This window comes from Dipodomys spectabilis, unplaced genomic scaffold (genome assembly GCF_019054845.1).
Source record: "Dipodomys spectabilis isolate Male_0828 unplaced genomic scaffold, ASM1905484v1 ptg000297l, whole genome shotgun sequence".
Lineage (NCBI taxonomy): Eukaryota > Metazoa > Chordata > Mammalia > Rodentia > Heteromyidae > Dipodomys > Dipodomys spectabilis.
Window position 1 is genome coordinate 13,658,556 of NW_024870974.1, and position 18,015 is coordinate 13,676,570.

Here is an 18,015-nt window from a genome sequence, read left to right on the forward strand (position 1 = left end):
CATTCTTTGTGTTTATCCTTTAGTAAGGAAAATCTATTTCTTCTTGCAAAGGTACTCATTTTGTTTGGGTTCCTTTCTCAGTAACAAAGCATGAAAATAAAACTGCCTGGACCTAGACAAAGGAATTGTAAAATATCACCCACCCACCCTCCCCCCCAAATTCAGCCTCAAACATTTAGCATTGAGTTGATCTGAAACTTTTACATTTGCTTTCCAAAAAGAGCAGGGGTTGTGTGTGGTGTTTTATGGTGGTGTTTTTCACTTGAATTTTTTTGTGAGGGGGCACACTGAATCCTAGGCAACAGAAAGAAATCTCAGTGCCCAGCTGGCATGGAACATGCTAGATACTCCAGACTGTAGCCAAACTGGAAAGACTCCATCTCGTGTAGTACTTTATGTTTGGAGAGAAAGGACGGAAGGAAGGAAGGAAGGAAGGAAAATGTGTGAACTTCACTTTCCTCACGGTCTTCTAAGAAAATTCCTCTCCTTAGCACATTTTCCCACAGGAAAATGCTGAGAGCCAGAAAATGAAGTTTGCTTAACTCTGTTCTTTCATGGTCCCTTACTTCCTCTCTCTTCTTACTTCTTGTCATTCAAGTCTCCATCCAATGCTTTCCTGCTTTCTTCAGTGCATGAAACTCAATCCTTAGCATTTGTGTGTATGTGTATCCTATACTTTTCAATATAGGACACACACACAAAAATATTGAAGAGTGTAGGAAAAAAATAGGTAAATGTTCTACCTCAGAATCAGTGGAAATGTATTTAAAGAGTGTAGCTAAGTATGCAAATTATGTTAATTTTTTTGGTACACAGCCATTTTGACCAATTAGAAAGTTGAACTAATTGGACCAATTATGCAGACAATTGCAAAGGAAATTGAATAGAATGGTGATTTGATCTAATAATGGAAAATCCATTCTGAATACCTCACTCTGGGAATTATCCCAACAGTATTTGGTTTTTCTTAGACATGTAAAACACTGTGCTTTTCAAGATTCTTCAGTTAGCTTGCTGTCTAATTAAAATGATAAGCATAGCATTCTGTAGCATCGGTTTAGAAATTAGACTGGGGATCATTTATTTATATGCATTTACCAGGTTTGAGCAGTATAAAAAGTTACATAGGTTTCTACTTACATAGGTATCTTATTCTCAGTCTGATCCAAATCACTTTCAGCTGTAGTATCTTAGTGTACACTGTTGTAGGATCTCATTGATAAATATTCCTCCTGCAGGCAGGCAGTTCCAGTAGAACCAGATTCCACATAGCTGAAGATAACAAGCCCTGGACTAGGTAATGTGAGTGAAATGATGGTCCAAATGTCTCAGGGTTGTATTTGAATTTTTTTAAGGCAAATTAATTAGCTGTTATTTGGAGTCAGCAAATAGGAAAAAAAAATTGAAACATGGGGTTGATACAGGCAACCAAGAAGAAAATGGAATGAATTCCAAATTGTTACAGTTTGTCATTGGTGCAGTTTCATAACACATTCCCATTTTATTTTCCTAATACGTGGGCTTATTTTTAAGAATTAAAAGTCAGTCTGCATTCTAAATTTAAAATTTTAAAGATGACAAGTTATGCTCAATTTAGAATTTGGATACAAAAAGCATTTATGACATCATGATGACTGAGTTTGACAGCAAACTGGGAACAGATATAAACTTATGTAAGCAGATGCTTGAGGGTTGTAATAAAAGCATAGTATCTGTTGAGCACCACTAAATATTTCAAATGTTTTGCATTCTGATTTGTAAATTTTGTGCAAAAGTTTATTTTGTCCTATTGAGCAGAATTATCATTGATCATTTCGCCTTAAAATTGCCTTCAGTTATAATCCAGTAAATTGATTTAAAAATTAATAGAGTTATTCCATTTAAAACAAATGCATTAGCAGTGAACCAGTGCTTCACACCTGTAATCCTAGTTACTCAGAAGGCTGAAATCCAGAGGATTTCATTTTGAAACCAACTGGGACAGAAAAGTTGGTTAGACTCCATCTCCAATTAACCAGCCAAAAGTAGGGCTGGAGGTGTGGCTCAAGCAATAGAGTGCCAGTTGAGCAAGCAAGCTGAGTTTCTATCCAGAAGCATTCCTGACATCCTGCTCATTCATTTTAATAATCACCTTAGCATGTTATCAGGCATAATGCATTGATAATGGACTTTGAGTGCTGAATGAGGTACGAGTTGCTTATGAAATCCATGTGCTCTTGTTAGGGGCTAGTGGCATGCAGACTGGCCATGATGCTCTGTAAACATTGATGTATCCCTAGCTGTATCACCTGGATGAACCTTCTTGTTCATCAGTTGAATAAAAGGAATGAGGGAGGAAGCACAAGGAAGTAAATCTGTATTTCCAGAAGGTCTAAATGGAGTGATTAATGTGTATATCTGGCCCACAATCCTAATGAATACCGTGTGAGTGACCGTATAGAGGGGGTAAGGATGGAACACACCTGCTCACACTCACACACATGCTACATATACAAACAAATCAACTAAAGAACATACGCAGAGCCACATGCTGTCTAAAATCATCTCCCAGGGGCCCTTCTTAGCAAAATACAAATATTACTAATTGAAAGTGCAGGGGCTGGGAAGTTGGCTCAGTGGTAGAGCGCTTGCATTGCATGCCAGAGGCCCTGGGTTCGATTCCTCAGCACCACATAAGCAAAAATAAAAAATAAAAAAATAAAAATAAAAATAAATAAATAAAAAAAAGAAAGTGCAACCAAGTGTGCTATTGTAAGGACGCTCATTTTTCATGCTAAATTTTTTTATCTGTGAGCATTAATATTCTGTTCTGAGCAAAGAAAGTAATATACCTGGAGACATTTTTTTCCTATAGTAACATAAAATCGTGATGAGTTTTTTCATGGTAGCTTTTGGCATAGTGTGTTGGCCATGCTGAGTGCTTTTTAATGTAGTTTTTTTGTGTTTGGGAAACACACGTCACAAGATATTTTGATAATTAGTCTCGTAAAATTGTCTTCAGGGAATGGACTTGAAGTTAACCTCAAGCTGCTGTGAGCTGCTGTGGCGGTTGGTGTCGTCACTTCCGGTAAATACTGCAGCCTCTGTGGCTTCATCTCAGGACACCAGGACATTCCTCAAATGTAGCTACCTCCCATGCTGAATCCCCACAACCTCTCAGTTCAAACTCTGCCCTCAGCCCCTACATTATGAGCCCGTACCAAGGCTGCCCATCCCTTACCCTCTCGTGCATTATTAGCAGTAATATCTATGGCAAGATGGGCGTTGGAAGAGCTGAGCAAGACTGAGATTGTAAACTCAGATCATGGGACAATGAAAAATAATATGCCAGATTTTATGTGCCGTATTCCAAGCTAGAGTGTTAAATCTTTTCCACTCCTGGGGCAAATGTATGTGTGTGAGTGCATGTGTGTGTGTGTGCATACGTGTGTGTGCACGCATGTGTGTGTGCGTGCATGCACATTTATGTATTACACTGTAACTTTGGAGTATGATTTTGTTGCCTGCCAGTTTAATATTGCCAGCTAAAGCAAGCATTTGTCGTTTGATCAGTAATACATAAGAAAATAAATATACAGGAGACTGACTCAGTCTTTGCTTTGAGGTCTTTTATTAAAAGAAACAAAAGTTATGTCATAGAAAAGAAAAATAAGCCAAGTACTGGTGGCTTGTGCCTTGTAATACTAGCTACTTAAGAGACTAAATTTGGGAGGATTGAGGTTTGAGGCCAGCCTGGACAGATAAGTTTTTAAGACCATCTTCTTAACAGAGAGCTGGACACATTGGCCCTACCTAATAGAGTTTCTTTTTTCCTCCTTTGGTCATAGGGATGGAACTCAGGGCCTGGATGCTATCCCTGAGCTTTTTCACTCAAGGCAGTGCTCTACCACTTGAACCACAGATCCACTTCCTGTTTCCTGGTGGTTAATTGGACATAAGAATCTCACCAACTTTCCTGCTGCCGCTGGTTTCAAAGCACAATCCTCAGATCTCAGCCACCTAAGTAGCTAGGATTATAGCCAACCATGCCCAGCAATACTAGATATCTTTTTTTGTTTGTTTGTTTGGTTGGTTATGGGGCTTGAATTCTGGGCCTGGCCACTGTCGCTGATCTCTTCAGCTCAAGACTAGCAGTCTACCACTTGAGCCACAGCACCACGTCTAGCCTTTTCTGTTTATGTGGTGCTAAGGAATCAAACCCAGGGCCTCATGCATGTGAGGCAAGCACTCTACCACTAAGCCACCTTCCCAGCCCCTAATACCTGATATCTTAATGCCTAACATAGATCATACCCAGACCTGCATCTGGACAGAAATGAGATGCTATCTTAAAAATAACCAGCAAAAAACTGGATTAGAATATGGTTCAGCAGTAAGAGCATCAGCCAAGCAAGCTCAAGGCCCTGAATTCAAACCTCAAATCCCAGTACTGCCAGTCCCCAAAAAAGAAGAAAAGAAAATAATTACAGCATTCATTCTACATTAAAAAAAAAACAAATATCTTTATATTTAGCTTTCTATTGTTTCTGTATTGTTTGAGGAACTTAAATTATATTTGTAATTTTTTTGTGTTCTTTCATGTTATTCACACTAGAAAATACATAGTAGAGTAGCTACAGAAGAAGGAAAGGCAAGAATGTTCTTTTACTAATGTGCTTGTCTCCATTGCTGGGGAAAGATCCTGAAGTGGCTGGCACTTAACAGAAATATTTCATCAGCATGTAAATGAGCTGCAATTAACTTGGTTGGGATAATTGTGGCAGTAATCATTTTAAGAGTTTACGTATAATAAATGAGTGCTTGAATTGGGCTTGTAGATTAAAGTAAGAAACACCTTCCTCTGCTGACTGACTTGTCTTAGGCTCATTTGCAAAAAAAATACAGAAAACCTCCGTTGATGGTCTCCTTAAAGAAATAGTTTTTTAGCCAGGTGGCGCCTGTGGCTTATGCCTGTAATCTCAGGAAACTGAGACCTGAGCATCACAGTTTGGAGCTGGCCCCATGGGAAAGTCCCACTAACCACCAAAAAAATAAAAACAAGTAAAAACGGATGTGGAACTGTGGTTTGTGGTTCAAGTAGTCGAGTGCTAGCCTAGATCTATGCTCAGGGACAGTGCCCAGGCCTGAGTTCAAGCCTCAGGACCTGCATACACACACACACACACACACACACACACACACAAGCAGTGTTTTGTTAACTTGAATCCATCATGAGCTAATAGGATGAGGATGAATCAGCAAAACTTGTGACAGAAGTTTACTACAATTGACACGGTCTATTAACAGAAATTATATTAATCCAAAATTTATTTTCCTTTTAGTTCACAGGAAGATGGAAGTCTTTTGTCACTTTTCTATTTGAGGTATTTATTTGCATTTTTGGTGGCTTACTACAGGTAGGAGGAGGATTGAGGCATCCTTGGGATTCTTTTTTTTTTTTTGCCTGTTTCAATACTGTTCTATAGGATGTTCTATGTGTAGCCAGAGAAGGCTTGTTGGAACACTTACCATTATTTACATTATTTGAGAAACCATGCGCGATGTTTACTATAGTTTTAAAAAATGAACTAGATGCTTTGTTTTCAATTCAGAAATGTCAAGGTGTACATTTTAATTTTAAAAACTGATAAAAACTTGAATTAAATTAAACCTAAATTTAAAAGTCTGGCTAGAGGTGGTGATAGAGCATTAGCCTAGCATGCCCAAGGCCCTGTACATGTGTGAATACACACACATACACCCACAATCTACTCTCTATATACATATATGGAACACATATATATATATGGAGAAAGAGAAGTATAAACTTAAGAACCAGTAATTTGAAGAAGCCTGTGGTTATGTTAGCTTATTTTCCATATAGTAGCTAAATAATGAACAAAGTATTCAGCAAATTTATGGAGTTTCAGGATTATTTTCTAAAGTGTATGAGATCAGAATAACAGCTATTAAAACATACAAGCTAACAGAAGTAGATGTTAAAGATCACTTCTCTCCAGTGACCAAATGAGTACAATACTAATGTCATTGTATTCTATGAACTGTCTGATTGAGAGAAAACCTAGAACTCAGTTTTCCCTGATGCATTTATTCCTGAATTCCCTATCCACTTCAAAGCCTCAGAAAACATATGGGAAAGTCATACAACCATGTAAGTTAAAGATGTTGACATTTCTCTTCTGTGTCCTCCCATTTTGAGGTCTGCTTTTTTTTAAAGGAAATGTCAGGGTGTGTGTGATACATACTTTGTTTATTTACTCACTTTGCATCTAATTTGTTACAGTAGTCCTCAAGTTTGATTTCTACTGCAATTCCATCACAATAGCTCAGAGATGTGTTGTAGGGTGCCAGGCTGAGCGGAGGAAGGGATTTTCAGTATGCTGTGCCCTTTGGCGACAATGCCTGTTGCATAATCATTTTGTGGGAAGAACGAGAACATTTGAGGTTTCAGTTTGAGACAACATGGTGGTCTGTTTTTCTTAAGTTCTGATATCCTGCCAACCAAGTCAGCATATTCTGGTTCCTAGGCTATATCAGCTCTGCAATTACAGTGAACACATGGAGCTGTTGTGTTGACCCACAGTGACTCTGGCATTCACTACGTAACTACCACACCCATGCTTATAGCTTAATGGTGGAAATTAAGTTTTAACAGCACAGGAAACCATTAGTCCTGAATTGTGGCAATCGGGGCTCTTTCTCTGACTTGCTGATTTCCTCTAAGCAATAGCATCTATCTGTGTTTTACATCTTTCATCACCTTTAAGGTGGCTGGGGAAAAGTCCGTTTGTCTTCGGAGTCACATCATGGTGTTTTATAGTGCAAAAGTTTTTGGGGTTATCTAAACTGTAACACTTAACTAATAATGTAGTCTTTAGGAAAGAAATTCTGTACTTGTAGAATGAAAGCAAAATAAAGATTGAAACAAAATTAATATTTACTGAAGCTTCAATAGAAGCTATTTGACCTTTTCAGTGTTGAGTCATAAAAACTAAAATGTTATGAAATTAAGAGAGAAAAAAAAGAATGAATTTGAATTCTAGCCCACATTTACAATAGGGAAAGGCGAATTTGCCAGGAGGAATTCTTTTCAGATGCTGGATATTTGTACTAAGGGGTGCTTTTTCATTAATGCAAGTGCTCAGAAAGGGGGCTATTACAAACCCCATGCATTCCTTAGCGATTTATTAACATGGTAAAGAACATTACACTGGCCCTTTTAAACTCCAGATATTACTAATACATTTTTGAGAGCGAAAAGAGCTGGCCCATTGAAAGCTGTTCTCTGCTGACTAGGAATCCTGGATATAGACTATTATCTGTTGTATTTGGAAAGTGTCGATTGGTCAGTTTTTAGTCGAGACATGAGACACATCTGCTAAGCTGGGCGTTCACCAGAAGTAGGTCCACACCTAGGCAGCTGCACAGGGCGGATGGGCAGCGGGCCACGCATAGATGCTGCTCAGTAGTTGGGGGGTTTGGCTTGGTGGCTACAGCCCAGTAAGTGGTCAGTCCTTAGGGAAACAAGATCAGAACAGATGAAAGAAGCTAGAACAAAGCAGCCTCCAGTCCCCAGGAAGGAGAGTAAATGATCCACAAAAGTAAACCTGCCCGAGATGAGCCATGCCAGGTAGCCTGTGAAGAGGCTTCACACCAGTGAAGGTCCGGGGTCTTTGTTGTGACTAGGAAGGTAGACACACAGGAGCAGGAACCAAAAGAGGCTACTCCATTCCTCACTTTTGTTCCTCTCATAGGGTTTAGATAGAATTTTCCTATCTGTAACTCGATGTTCTCTTAACCATTACAATAAAATAGAATTTCCAGCCGTGGCTCATACCTGTACTCTTAGCTGCTTAGGAAGCTGAGATCTGAGGATCTCAGTACGAAGCCAGCTAGGGCAAGAAAGTCTGTGAGACTCTTATTTCCAATTAACCATTAAAGCTCAAGCAGTAAGGGGCCAGTCTTGAGTAAAACAAAGCTCAGGGATAGTGCTCAGACCTTGAGTTCAAGCCCAATGACCAGCACAAATTATCTATCTATCTATCTGCCCAGCGATCTCCATTTTTGGTAGAATTTCCATTTCTGGAGCTTGATATTCTCATAACACTCATGTCTCAATGACAGGTTTATCTCCTGTGTATCTCAGTGGCCTTCAGTCCTGGAACAAGCTGGAGTTTTGTAGATCAGGACCTACCTACATTTTTACTCTAAATCAACGATCTTCTGTGATAACAAGTCTGTCATTTCTAATTGCATGCTTCTCTAATCTAACCTAACTCAACAGAGAGCCATTTGTCTTTCTGTGAACAGGAAGGAAATAGTAGCTGCTCATTAACACGTGCCAACAGCCTGTCAAGTGTGTCACAGTCACAGGTACCGTAACTCAAACAGTAGGTGTCATTATTTTCCACATTGTTGGGAAGGGATTAGCCAGTCCTGTGGAAATCGCTGGGGAAATGAAGGGAAAGGGACTTGCTTGGGTCAACTCTTTGGTGATACTGGAGCAAAAACAAACCTGCACCTGCACACTTCAGGTGAAGGGTGTTCTTGGCAGTGATGTCTATACCCTGGGCTCTTTCATGTTCTAGGCTGGAAGCCAGGAACAGGAGACCCCACCCCAGTGGCTCCAGTCAGCATCAAAGCATCTTGCTCTGGGTGCTCTTCCAGGCACACTTGGCCTGTTGCTGTCTGGCATCTGGACAGGTCTGTCTGGGTTCTGTTGCTGGCTCTACTTCCATGTGTCTGAGTCTTCAGTGTCTACAAACCTGGGCCTGGGTTTCAGGGATGTCTCATCTCCACTGTCTGTTTATCTCATCTCTGCCTACTCCTGTCTCTCTCACCTACACTAATCTTCAAGCTGCTGTGGCAAAGGCCTGCCCTGTCTCATCCTGTCCCCCTTTCAACCCTTGAACTCCCTCTCTACATATCCCTGCGTTGTACCTCTAGCTCATCTAGCTATGTCCGCCTGTGCTATCAAGAGCCTAAAGATGTTCATTAGGGGCTGTAATACAGGTAATCAGTCTTACTCATGTGGCTCTCACGGGCTCATTGATGATAGGTCCTCTGACAAGGACACTGGACTTCCTTGAGTCTGTGTTCTCACTTGATACTCCAACACAGCCCTGGAGTTGACAGTCTTCTTTAGACTTTCCCCAAGTTTAAATATGGCACAAATAAAGCTAAATTACTACTCTAGCTGATCTGGAATTGCTTAGGGTCAGGTTCAATATTTCATCTGCTTTCTAATATTCTCGACAGACTCATTTCCAAGTTAGCTTTTTGATATACCAAATCATTCCTTAGGATTTTGTCCATTTGTAATTGCTAGCACATAGGACTCATCAGCCTTACAAAAGTCTCTTAACTATAGAGTTTATGTTGAGTTCAAGTTTTAGCTTTAGATGAATTCAAATTAAACATCTACCTGTGGCTCTTGGTAAAGAGCTATGATACAATATTTGCCTAGGTTGCACTGGCCCTGAGTGCAATCCTGAGAACCATACCACACACACACACACACACACACACATGCACACGCACACACACACACACACCCCTAATGCTAAATGGGGAACTGGAAACTATATCATACCACTCTTATCTTGATATGTAGAAAACTTTTGAAAGCATCGTTTGATAGCTTTGTGAGGGAAAGTATGTTTCCACACAACTTATGCCAAGGTTTATGTTTACAATTATATCATGATTTCATTAATATTAATTTGAAATAAGTTGGGTTTGTCCTTTAAAAAGGTCTGTTTTCCAAAACAACTTCTTGAAGTAAAAGCTACTCATTATTATGTAGGAGGGGAAAAAATGGGAGTTTAGTATGCAAGGCTGCTAATGAGCAGAACAAACAAGCAGGCAATTTATTAAGTAGCTACTTGATTTTTCACCATGATGAAGAAACAACTAGGTATGTGGACATTCTTAGAGATTTCATGTCACCTTTGCCTAGTAAAGTTACTCTCAGCTTCCCACTGAAATTGCAACAGTGCTATAAAAGCCAAGAAACTAAATTGGGAACCCATAGCTTGTGCTTGAAATCCTAGCTACATGGGAGGCTGAAATGGAAGGATTATTGTTTGAGACAAGCCCACACAGAAAAGTTCAGGAAACCCCCTTTCTGGCCCAAAGCTGGGCACAGCATTGTGCACCTATCACACAAAGGAGGTAGGAGGCTGAAAATGGAGGATCAGGATGCCAGGCCAGTCTTGGCAAAAAAAAAAAAAAAAGAGAGAGAGAGAGAGAAGAAAGATGCTGGATACAGTGGCATTTCCTTGTAATCCCAACAATGAAGAGATGGCTTTGTGGATCTCATTAGCCTAGCTAGTACGGAGCCCTGAGTTCAAACCCCAATAATAAAGATCACCTAGGACCAGCTCTACAGCAATAAGAAAGAAAGTCGCATCTAAGGCTCCACATTGAGAAATGTATTTCTACCTTGCTGATTTCATGTTTTACCATCGAAGCAATATAAATGGGTGCCAATGAGGATCCCAAAGGGAAAGAGAGGGAAAAAATAAACAACTTTTCATTCTTTCCTTTGTCTCCTGCACTAACCGACCAGGAGGAGCAAGTGACACTCCTGCAGCTGAGTAGAACCTGATCTGAACCATCCAGAGCTGAGCTGTGGATCTTTTCACCTCTCTGACCCCATCAGCTTCCTTATTTCATTATCCTGAGGACTAGAATGCGGAAGAATGGTGGGGAGAAAGGATCCTTTTGAGGATCATCTAACAAAAACATTGGAGAAAGAGCCAAAAAAACAGGGAGATTATTGGATTTAATGTGTGCTTTCAAGTGTTCAAAAACAACTACAATTGTTGTGTTTTTTCCCTCTGATCTCCAGCTTAGTCAATACATTGAACCAAACAAGTGCACCTTTATAGATTGTTCTGTTGTTCATTCTGTGGCCAACCAGGAACTGAGGGACTACATAGAAGCAGTCATTTGTATACTCAAGTGGGTCATTGAACTCTGAGCCACAAATTCCTATCTGTAAAATGGGTACAGTATCCTTAAGAAGTATCCATTATTTTTCATAATTTTGCTTAATAAAGACCTAGTATTAAAACAAAAAACTCTCTAAATTCCTTTTTATGCAAAAGTACATGCTAAATATGTAAAACTCAAAACTGTAATAAAGTTGTAAAAGAAGTAGTATGTGGGATGAGTATGCTTACGTTATAATGGGCTATCTTTTATTTATTAAAAGAACATTTTTTTTGCTAGTCCTGAGGCTTGAACTCTGGACACTGTCCCTGAGCTTTGTTTGCTTAAGGCTAGCACTTTACCACTTGAGCCACAGCACTACTTCTGGCTTTTTATGTGGTACTGAGAAATCAAACCCATGGCTTCATGCATGCTAGGCAAACACTCTACCACTATGCCACATTCCCATCCCTGGAAGAACATTTTTAATATTAAAATTTAATATTAAGATCATATCCATAAAGAGTAACTTTTCTCTTTCACATCAGGCCTCATATTTAAAAGAACAAGACGTGAATTTAGAGAAAGTAGATTAGTAATATCCATAGACTGTTTGTATTATTTTTAATTTACATTCTAGTATATTGAAGCCAAAATAGATCCAAAAAGTTTCTAACACCAACCACAAGATGATACAACTATTATCAAGTTTAAATACCTAGAAGTGCTCCATTAACCCCCTGCTTAAGATAAGCAAAACTACAGGTTAAGTCAAAAGGAATATTGAAGAGTGGGTGAATTCGTTTTAATGTATGACACTCTGAAAAAGTGAACTAAAATATTAAGCTTTCAGAGAGCTATGATACAATTGCAAGTTAATAATGCTTCGGTCACCTTCCTCCGTGGTTGACACTACACATCAACTCTCGGTATTACGACAAGACACAAAAACACTAGGGAATGTTAAATGCTTTCTTGATTATTAGTTTTGTGATCTTCATCCTTAGGCTTAAACAAACACCATATAATTGTCCTTTCAATCCTTAATCATTATTAAGAAAAATAAATAAGCATATGTAAATGTTATATACTGGAGAGAACTGGTAATCTGTTAGGCCTCATGGTTTTGATTAAGACAGTAATATTTTACAGGCAGGAATAGACAAGCCACAGAAAATGTACTGAAATAAGAGAACCCAGAATGCATGCTTTTGCAAGATGTCTTTTTTTTAATAGGCTTGAAACTTCTCTTTTTCTTTTCAGATGTATGCTTTAGTTCAAATCAAGAGATCTAATTAAAGAATCACTTGTCAACAGGCATCTGTGCATCTTATCACATGCAAATTTTACAGACTAATACTGCTGAGCATAATTGGCTTAAGGAAATGTAGTTCAGGTTTTGCTAATGGATATAAAGACAAACTAAAGATGGCTGAACAGTAGGTTGGAGAGATGGTATTGACCATAACACTGGGGTTAGCCCAGAAACTGATGTCACTTGGTTTCAATACTTGCTGTCTCAGCATTAGAAAGAGATTCACCCTCATGTGTGTGTATAATTCATAAGCATCTTCTTAGCTAGTCAATCAAAGGGCTCTGACAAAAATGTATCATCAAAGATAAAGAAACAAACTATACATAGATGAAGAAGACTATCATTGTTTCAGTGTCTTAGAATTTTCTCTCAGAGTCAGAGACTTGTAGCCATGAGAACTGTGAGAACGGTAGTCTTTAGTACTGTAGGAAATTTTCTTCTTATTGGTGAATTGTTGAACACATCCCACAAAATCATGGAGAAGATTTGTTCACCTAACCAAAACCATTTGGGTGTCTAATGAACCATGAGGTTGACTGATCTAATATCATAAAAGTAAAGAAGTAGTTATAGCCTTTTGTAATGATTTAAACTTTCGGGCAATAAATTTGGGTCTGAGTGTCATAAACTTTTAAAGCTAAATGAAAACCACAGAGATCCCTAGCTAAGCCTTTCATTTTCTGTAGGAAGAATCTAACCCTGAGCAGCCTAAGCTAGCCAGCAACCTGCCTGTGGCCAGAACCGCCTCTTTTCTGATTCCCAATAAAAAATAGTTGTTGTTGTTTTTTTAAGCAGAAACCATGAAATTATGGAGAAGTTACATAAGCTACACATTCTGCAGTACTAGTCAAAACATGAAAATATGAATTTATCTTAAATCTGAACTGAAACCAGTATACTAGCCTGAATGGATATAGTCCATTTGATTTTATTATCAATTTTTTGGATAATGTGTATATATCTGTGTGTGTACTGGTACTAGAGCTTGAATTTAGAGGATTTTGCTCTTGCTTAGCTTTTCTGTTTATGGCTGTCACTCTACCACTTGAGCTACACTTCCACCTAGCTATTTTTGCTGGTTAACTGGACATAAGAGTCTCCTGAGTTTTTATTCTTGGCCTGACTTTGAACTGTAATCCTCAGATCTCAGCTTTCTCAGTAGCTAGGATTATAGGAGTGAGCCACCAGCACACAGATGATATACTTTTACATTCTAAGGAAGGATTTTTGGCTGATATAGATGGCTCCAGACATTTTTCTTTTAAGCAGTGAAACAAAATTTAATGTACTGACTTATATTCAGTAAAGTTAGCATGAAATTTTTCATATTATACTGTCATTATTGAGGATATGTTTAGGTAACTATTGGGATATCTAAGTTATAGAAGTTTTAAAGAATTTTAGTTCTAAGTATTAGGAAAGAGACTTGTTACTCAAAGTAAATTCTTTAAACCAACAAGATTACCAGAGCAATTGAATTTACTAAAAATGTAGAATCCCGGCATGGTAGCTATAATACCAGCTACCTGGAAGGTGGAGATTGGAAGAATTATAGTTCAAGGATGGCCTGAGGCAAAATTTATAAAGCTCCCCCCATATTTTTTTTTTTTTTTTGTCAGTCATGGGCCTGAACTCTGGGCCTGGGCGCTGTCCCTCAGTGCTTCAGCTCAAGGCTAGCACTCTACACTTGAGCCACAGCGCCACTTCCGGCTTTTTCTGCTTATGTGGTGCTGAGGAATCAAACTCAGGGCCTCATGCATGCAAGGCAAGCACTCTACCACTGAGCCACTTTCCCAGCCTTCTTAACAAAAAATTCCAACTAGGAGGGACATAGGGGAATAGGTAGAAGAATTGTAGTCTGAGTTCCAGACAAACTACAACAACCTATCTGAAATAAGCAAAAATAGAGGAAAGTATGGCTCACAGAATACCTGCCTAGCAAGTACAAAGCTCTAAATACTAATGAATATATAACAATATAATATTATATCGTATGTAATAATATAATAATATATTACTATATATGATTCCTTCTGAGCCTATAACTCATTATAGTAAGGTACCTGATTTGCATTTATGAGGCCCTGGGTCCAATCCCCAGCACTGACAGAAAAGAAAAAGAGGAGAATCTTTTTCTGTGCCCTCTGAATGACTATCACCAAGTTTCTAGGTGATTTCTTGCACACTGAGGTTTGAAAAGCACTTTGATAGAAAATCTGAAGTCCTGGTTGTTTATTACCATTTCTTGTCTCTTCCTTCCTTTCCTTTGCCTCTTCCCACACAGGAGATTAAAAAAAAAAGAAGAAGGGAAAAAAAGACATAAAAATGTCAGACTAGGGCTTGGGCTGCAGCTCAGTGGTAGGAAACTTTCTCAGTACATGGAGGCCCATTTGTTCTAGAAAAACAAACAAACAAACAAATATATCATTCTGCTTTAATAGGCACAAAGAAAAATAGATGAAAAGTATTTAAAGGGGGAGAAGAATTATATGTGTTCGCCTGGGGATTGACTGGCTCCGGATTTCACTTTGAGTGTTTCTCAGCAGCTGCAGATCTGTCCCCATTCTTGGTTCCCCCACCCCCCCAGCCATTATCCCCATCGGTCCCTTGTTTCCCAAACTAAGATTGCATAATGGAGTTGAGAAGTGGAGTATAGGAGTTAATTACACAGTGTTGGATTTACAGAGAGGAAGGGTGAGCCACAAGACATCAGAAGCAGGGACTGCCTGTTCCCATTAAGGACAAGGACTAGTGGAGGAATTATGGCTGGGGACCATGGTAAATAACAGGCATCCTGAAGTAGAGGGGAAGGGATTGTAATTAAAAGCAGAGTAAAATACTAAACCCAGGTGTCTGTCTACAGAGATGCATCCAGGGAGGGAGGGGTTGAGGGACAGTACCATGTGGCTATTAAGAACTCAGGATTGAGTTGGGCACCAGTGGCTTTTCCTGTAATTCTAGCTATTCAGGAGGCTGAGGTCTAAGGATCGCAGTTCAAGGCCAGTCAGGGCAAGAAAGTCCATGAGATTCTTATCTCTAAACTACTAAAAAAGCCCAAACTATGGCTCAGGTGGTAGAGCACTAACCTGGAGCAAAAGCTCAGGGGGCCATGCTCAGGCCCTGAGTTCAAGTACCAGAACTGACAAGTTAAAAATAAACAGCTCAAGATCAGAGCAAAGTCTCTCTTGGTTCAGATCCCAGCTTTTCTCTGCCTTAGCTCGCTGGCTGAGAACATGTCACTCCGGCTTTCACCCTCCATCTGAAAACAGTAATGCCCACCTCCCAGGGCCAGAGTGAACAGAGTGAGAAAATCTATAGAAAGTCTACCCCAGGCAGGATGTCTGTTCATTCACTGATTTATTGATCTTTCAAATGAGCTTCCCTTTACACAATAGCATGATTTTGTGTGTCTTTCCTGTCTGGTCATGACAGAGCTGTATCTCTAAGGGAAATTATCCAGTATATTCCTTGATCTCCCTTTATGTAGTGATTATTATGCTTGATGTGCTGAAAGAAAATGGAAATGGTCTAGTCATCACTAAAGGCTTAGAGATCTGAATGAAAAGAGATGTGGGGTGTGTGTGTGTGTGTGTGTGTGTGTGTGTGTGTGTGTGCGTGTGTGTGTGTGTGTGTGTGTGTGTGTGCCTGCACTAGAGCTTGAATTCAGGGCTTGTTCTCTGTCCCTATTTTGCTCAGGGCTGATGCTGTACCACTTGAACACAGCTCTACTTCCACCTTTTTTTGCTGGCTAATTGGAGATGAGTCTCAGAGACTTTTGGTGCCCAGGCTGGCTTCAAATTGTGATCCTCAGACCTCAGCCTCCTAAAACGCTAGGGTTACAGGCATAAACCACTGGCACCTGGCAAGAGATGACATTTTTACATAGGGGGAAAAAAACTGACAGATCATCCCAAAATTATGTCCTCAGGTGTTGAAATAGTATGCTTTTATGGTATAAATTGCTACTGAGAGACAATTACCACTATTCCTCCTTCAATAAAATAGAAAGAAGACCACTATCAGGTAAAACTAGGTTGATTTTTCTTAAAGTCTACTCAATGTTTAGCCATTGTTTTGAAAGCATAGGAACTTTTGAATCTTGAGTTTTGAATGTTGCTGTTTAGAGAGCTGGATGGATAAAGTAATGATCCCTTTAGGACCATGCGAAAGGAACAAACGCATGGGACGCATGAGTTCTGATGGGTGTCCACTGGTGCTGGTGAATGATTGCATCCCTCTCTCTTATGCTGGTCACTTTTTCATTCATTGAAAAAAATGCAAGCGGTAATGGTGCTCCAGTAGCTCACGCCTGTAATTCCAGATACTCAGGAAACTGAGATTTGAAAATCCTGGTTCAAAGCCAGCCCTGGCAGAAAAGTCCCTGTGACTCTTGTCTTCCATTAACAAGTGAAAAGCTAGGAGTAGCAGAGTGCCAACCTGTGAGCACAAACGCTCATGGGACAGCAACCAGGCCTTGAGTTCAAGCCCTCACTCTGGCGCACACACACACACACACACACACACACACACACCACACACACATACAGATTCAGACTTGGGAGAAAATGGGAAAGTAAATGAAGTGTGTATGTCTCAGCAGCAGAAAGGTTACCATTATGGAGCTTGAGAAGATTTCCATGATGGAAATAATAGGAAGAAAAAGTAGCTGAGAGCTATATTGCAATATTGCAATGTTGCTTCCCTGTTGGCTACCCTTTGTGGCTCCTGTCCTCCACGTTAGGACAGGATTCTAGAAAGATACTTCTGTTGGCCTGTTGGGTGAAAGTAGAGGGGGTGATGGATTTGGGCAGGGGAGAATGGGAAAATCCAAATAGATGGCAGGAAGGTAGGCAGCAGCACTTGTAGGATATGAAAGATGATTTTCTGTGGCCACTGTGCAGGAAGAAGCGAGGGCTGCCTCTGTTTCCTGAAATGAGAGGCGCAGAGCATCCCGCAGTGGCTGGCTAAGGAGCATGGGAGGGTCACTGAGGACCTGGCTAGCTCTTCCAGCCTGGGCCCCCGTGAGGCACTGGCTTCCTCCATCTCCGGTCCTTCATCTAACCCCACATTCGTTCTCTTTGTTTCTTTTTCACAGTGCTCATGTTTCCCAGGCCAGCAATATTTCCACCACTGGAGAGTAAGTTATTTCAGTTGCATTTGGGGGCTTGGAGAGTTTTTAATGCCTTTTCCCACTTGTTAAACAGAGTCGAAGCAATCTAATGGTTTATAGTCTTAAAAGATCAAGATGATGAGTGATTTTTTTTCAGGCTACTTGTGTATACAGGGGAGAACAAGAAAATATTCCTGCTTGCATAGGACTACAGACACCTCCACTATTTGAAACTAGCAGCTTTGCTTTATTCTGTCTTGCTTTAAGACAAGGTTTTACTATGTAGCCCAGGCTGGCCTTAAACTCACTTTATAGTCCAGGCCTTGAATTTACAATCCTCCTGCCTTAGCCTCCTATGTGCTAAGATTACACACATGTACCACCATGCCTGTCATGGTCAGGATTTTTTTTTCTTCATTACAAAAAGATATCATTATGTCTGTTATTAATGATATGAATTAATAATATCCATTGTTTAATAGTCAATGAACTCTGGGCAATATCTTGTACTGGGCATGGAATTAAAGGTTAAAGTACTGACCATGTCTTTTCTCCCTACTTAGTCCATTTGGTTGACCCTATACTTTCTGACTGCCTATAACGTGCCAAGCATGGAAATCGATGAGGAATAGCAAATGAGCTTTCAGCTCTGTCC

General features: G+C 39.8%; 1 protein-coding gene across 2 annotated transcripts in view; it reads left to right on the top strand.

The window, feature by feature from the left end:
* Window positions 1-18,015, top strand: part of LOC122127192 (protein FAM13A-like) — an 85,106-nt gene that overhangs the window by 9,988 nt on the left and 57,103 nt on the right. Inside the window, exon 2 of one of the 2 annotated variants that reach the window (XM_042701802.1) lies at window positions 17,346-17,387. The exons of the other annotated variant lie outside the window; for it this stretch is intronic. Within the exon in view, the coding sequence (XP_042557736.1) occupies window positions 17,346-17,387 (42 nt within the window). The remainder of the gene's footprint in view (window positions 1-17,345; window positions 17,388-18,015) is intronic. 2 annotated transcript variants of the gene reach the window in all.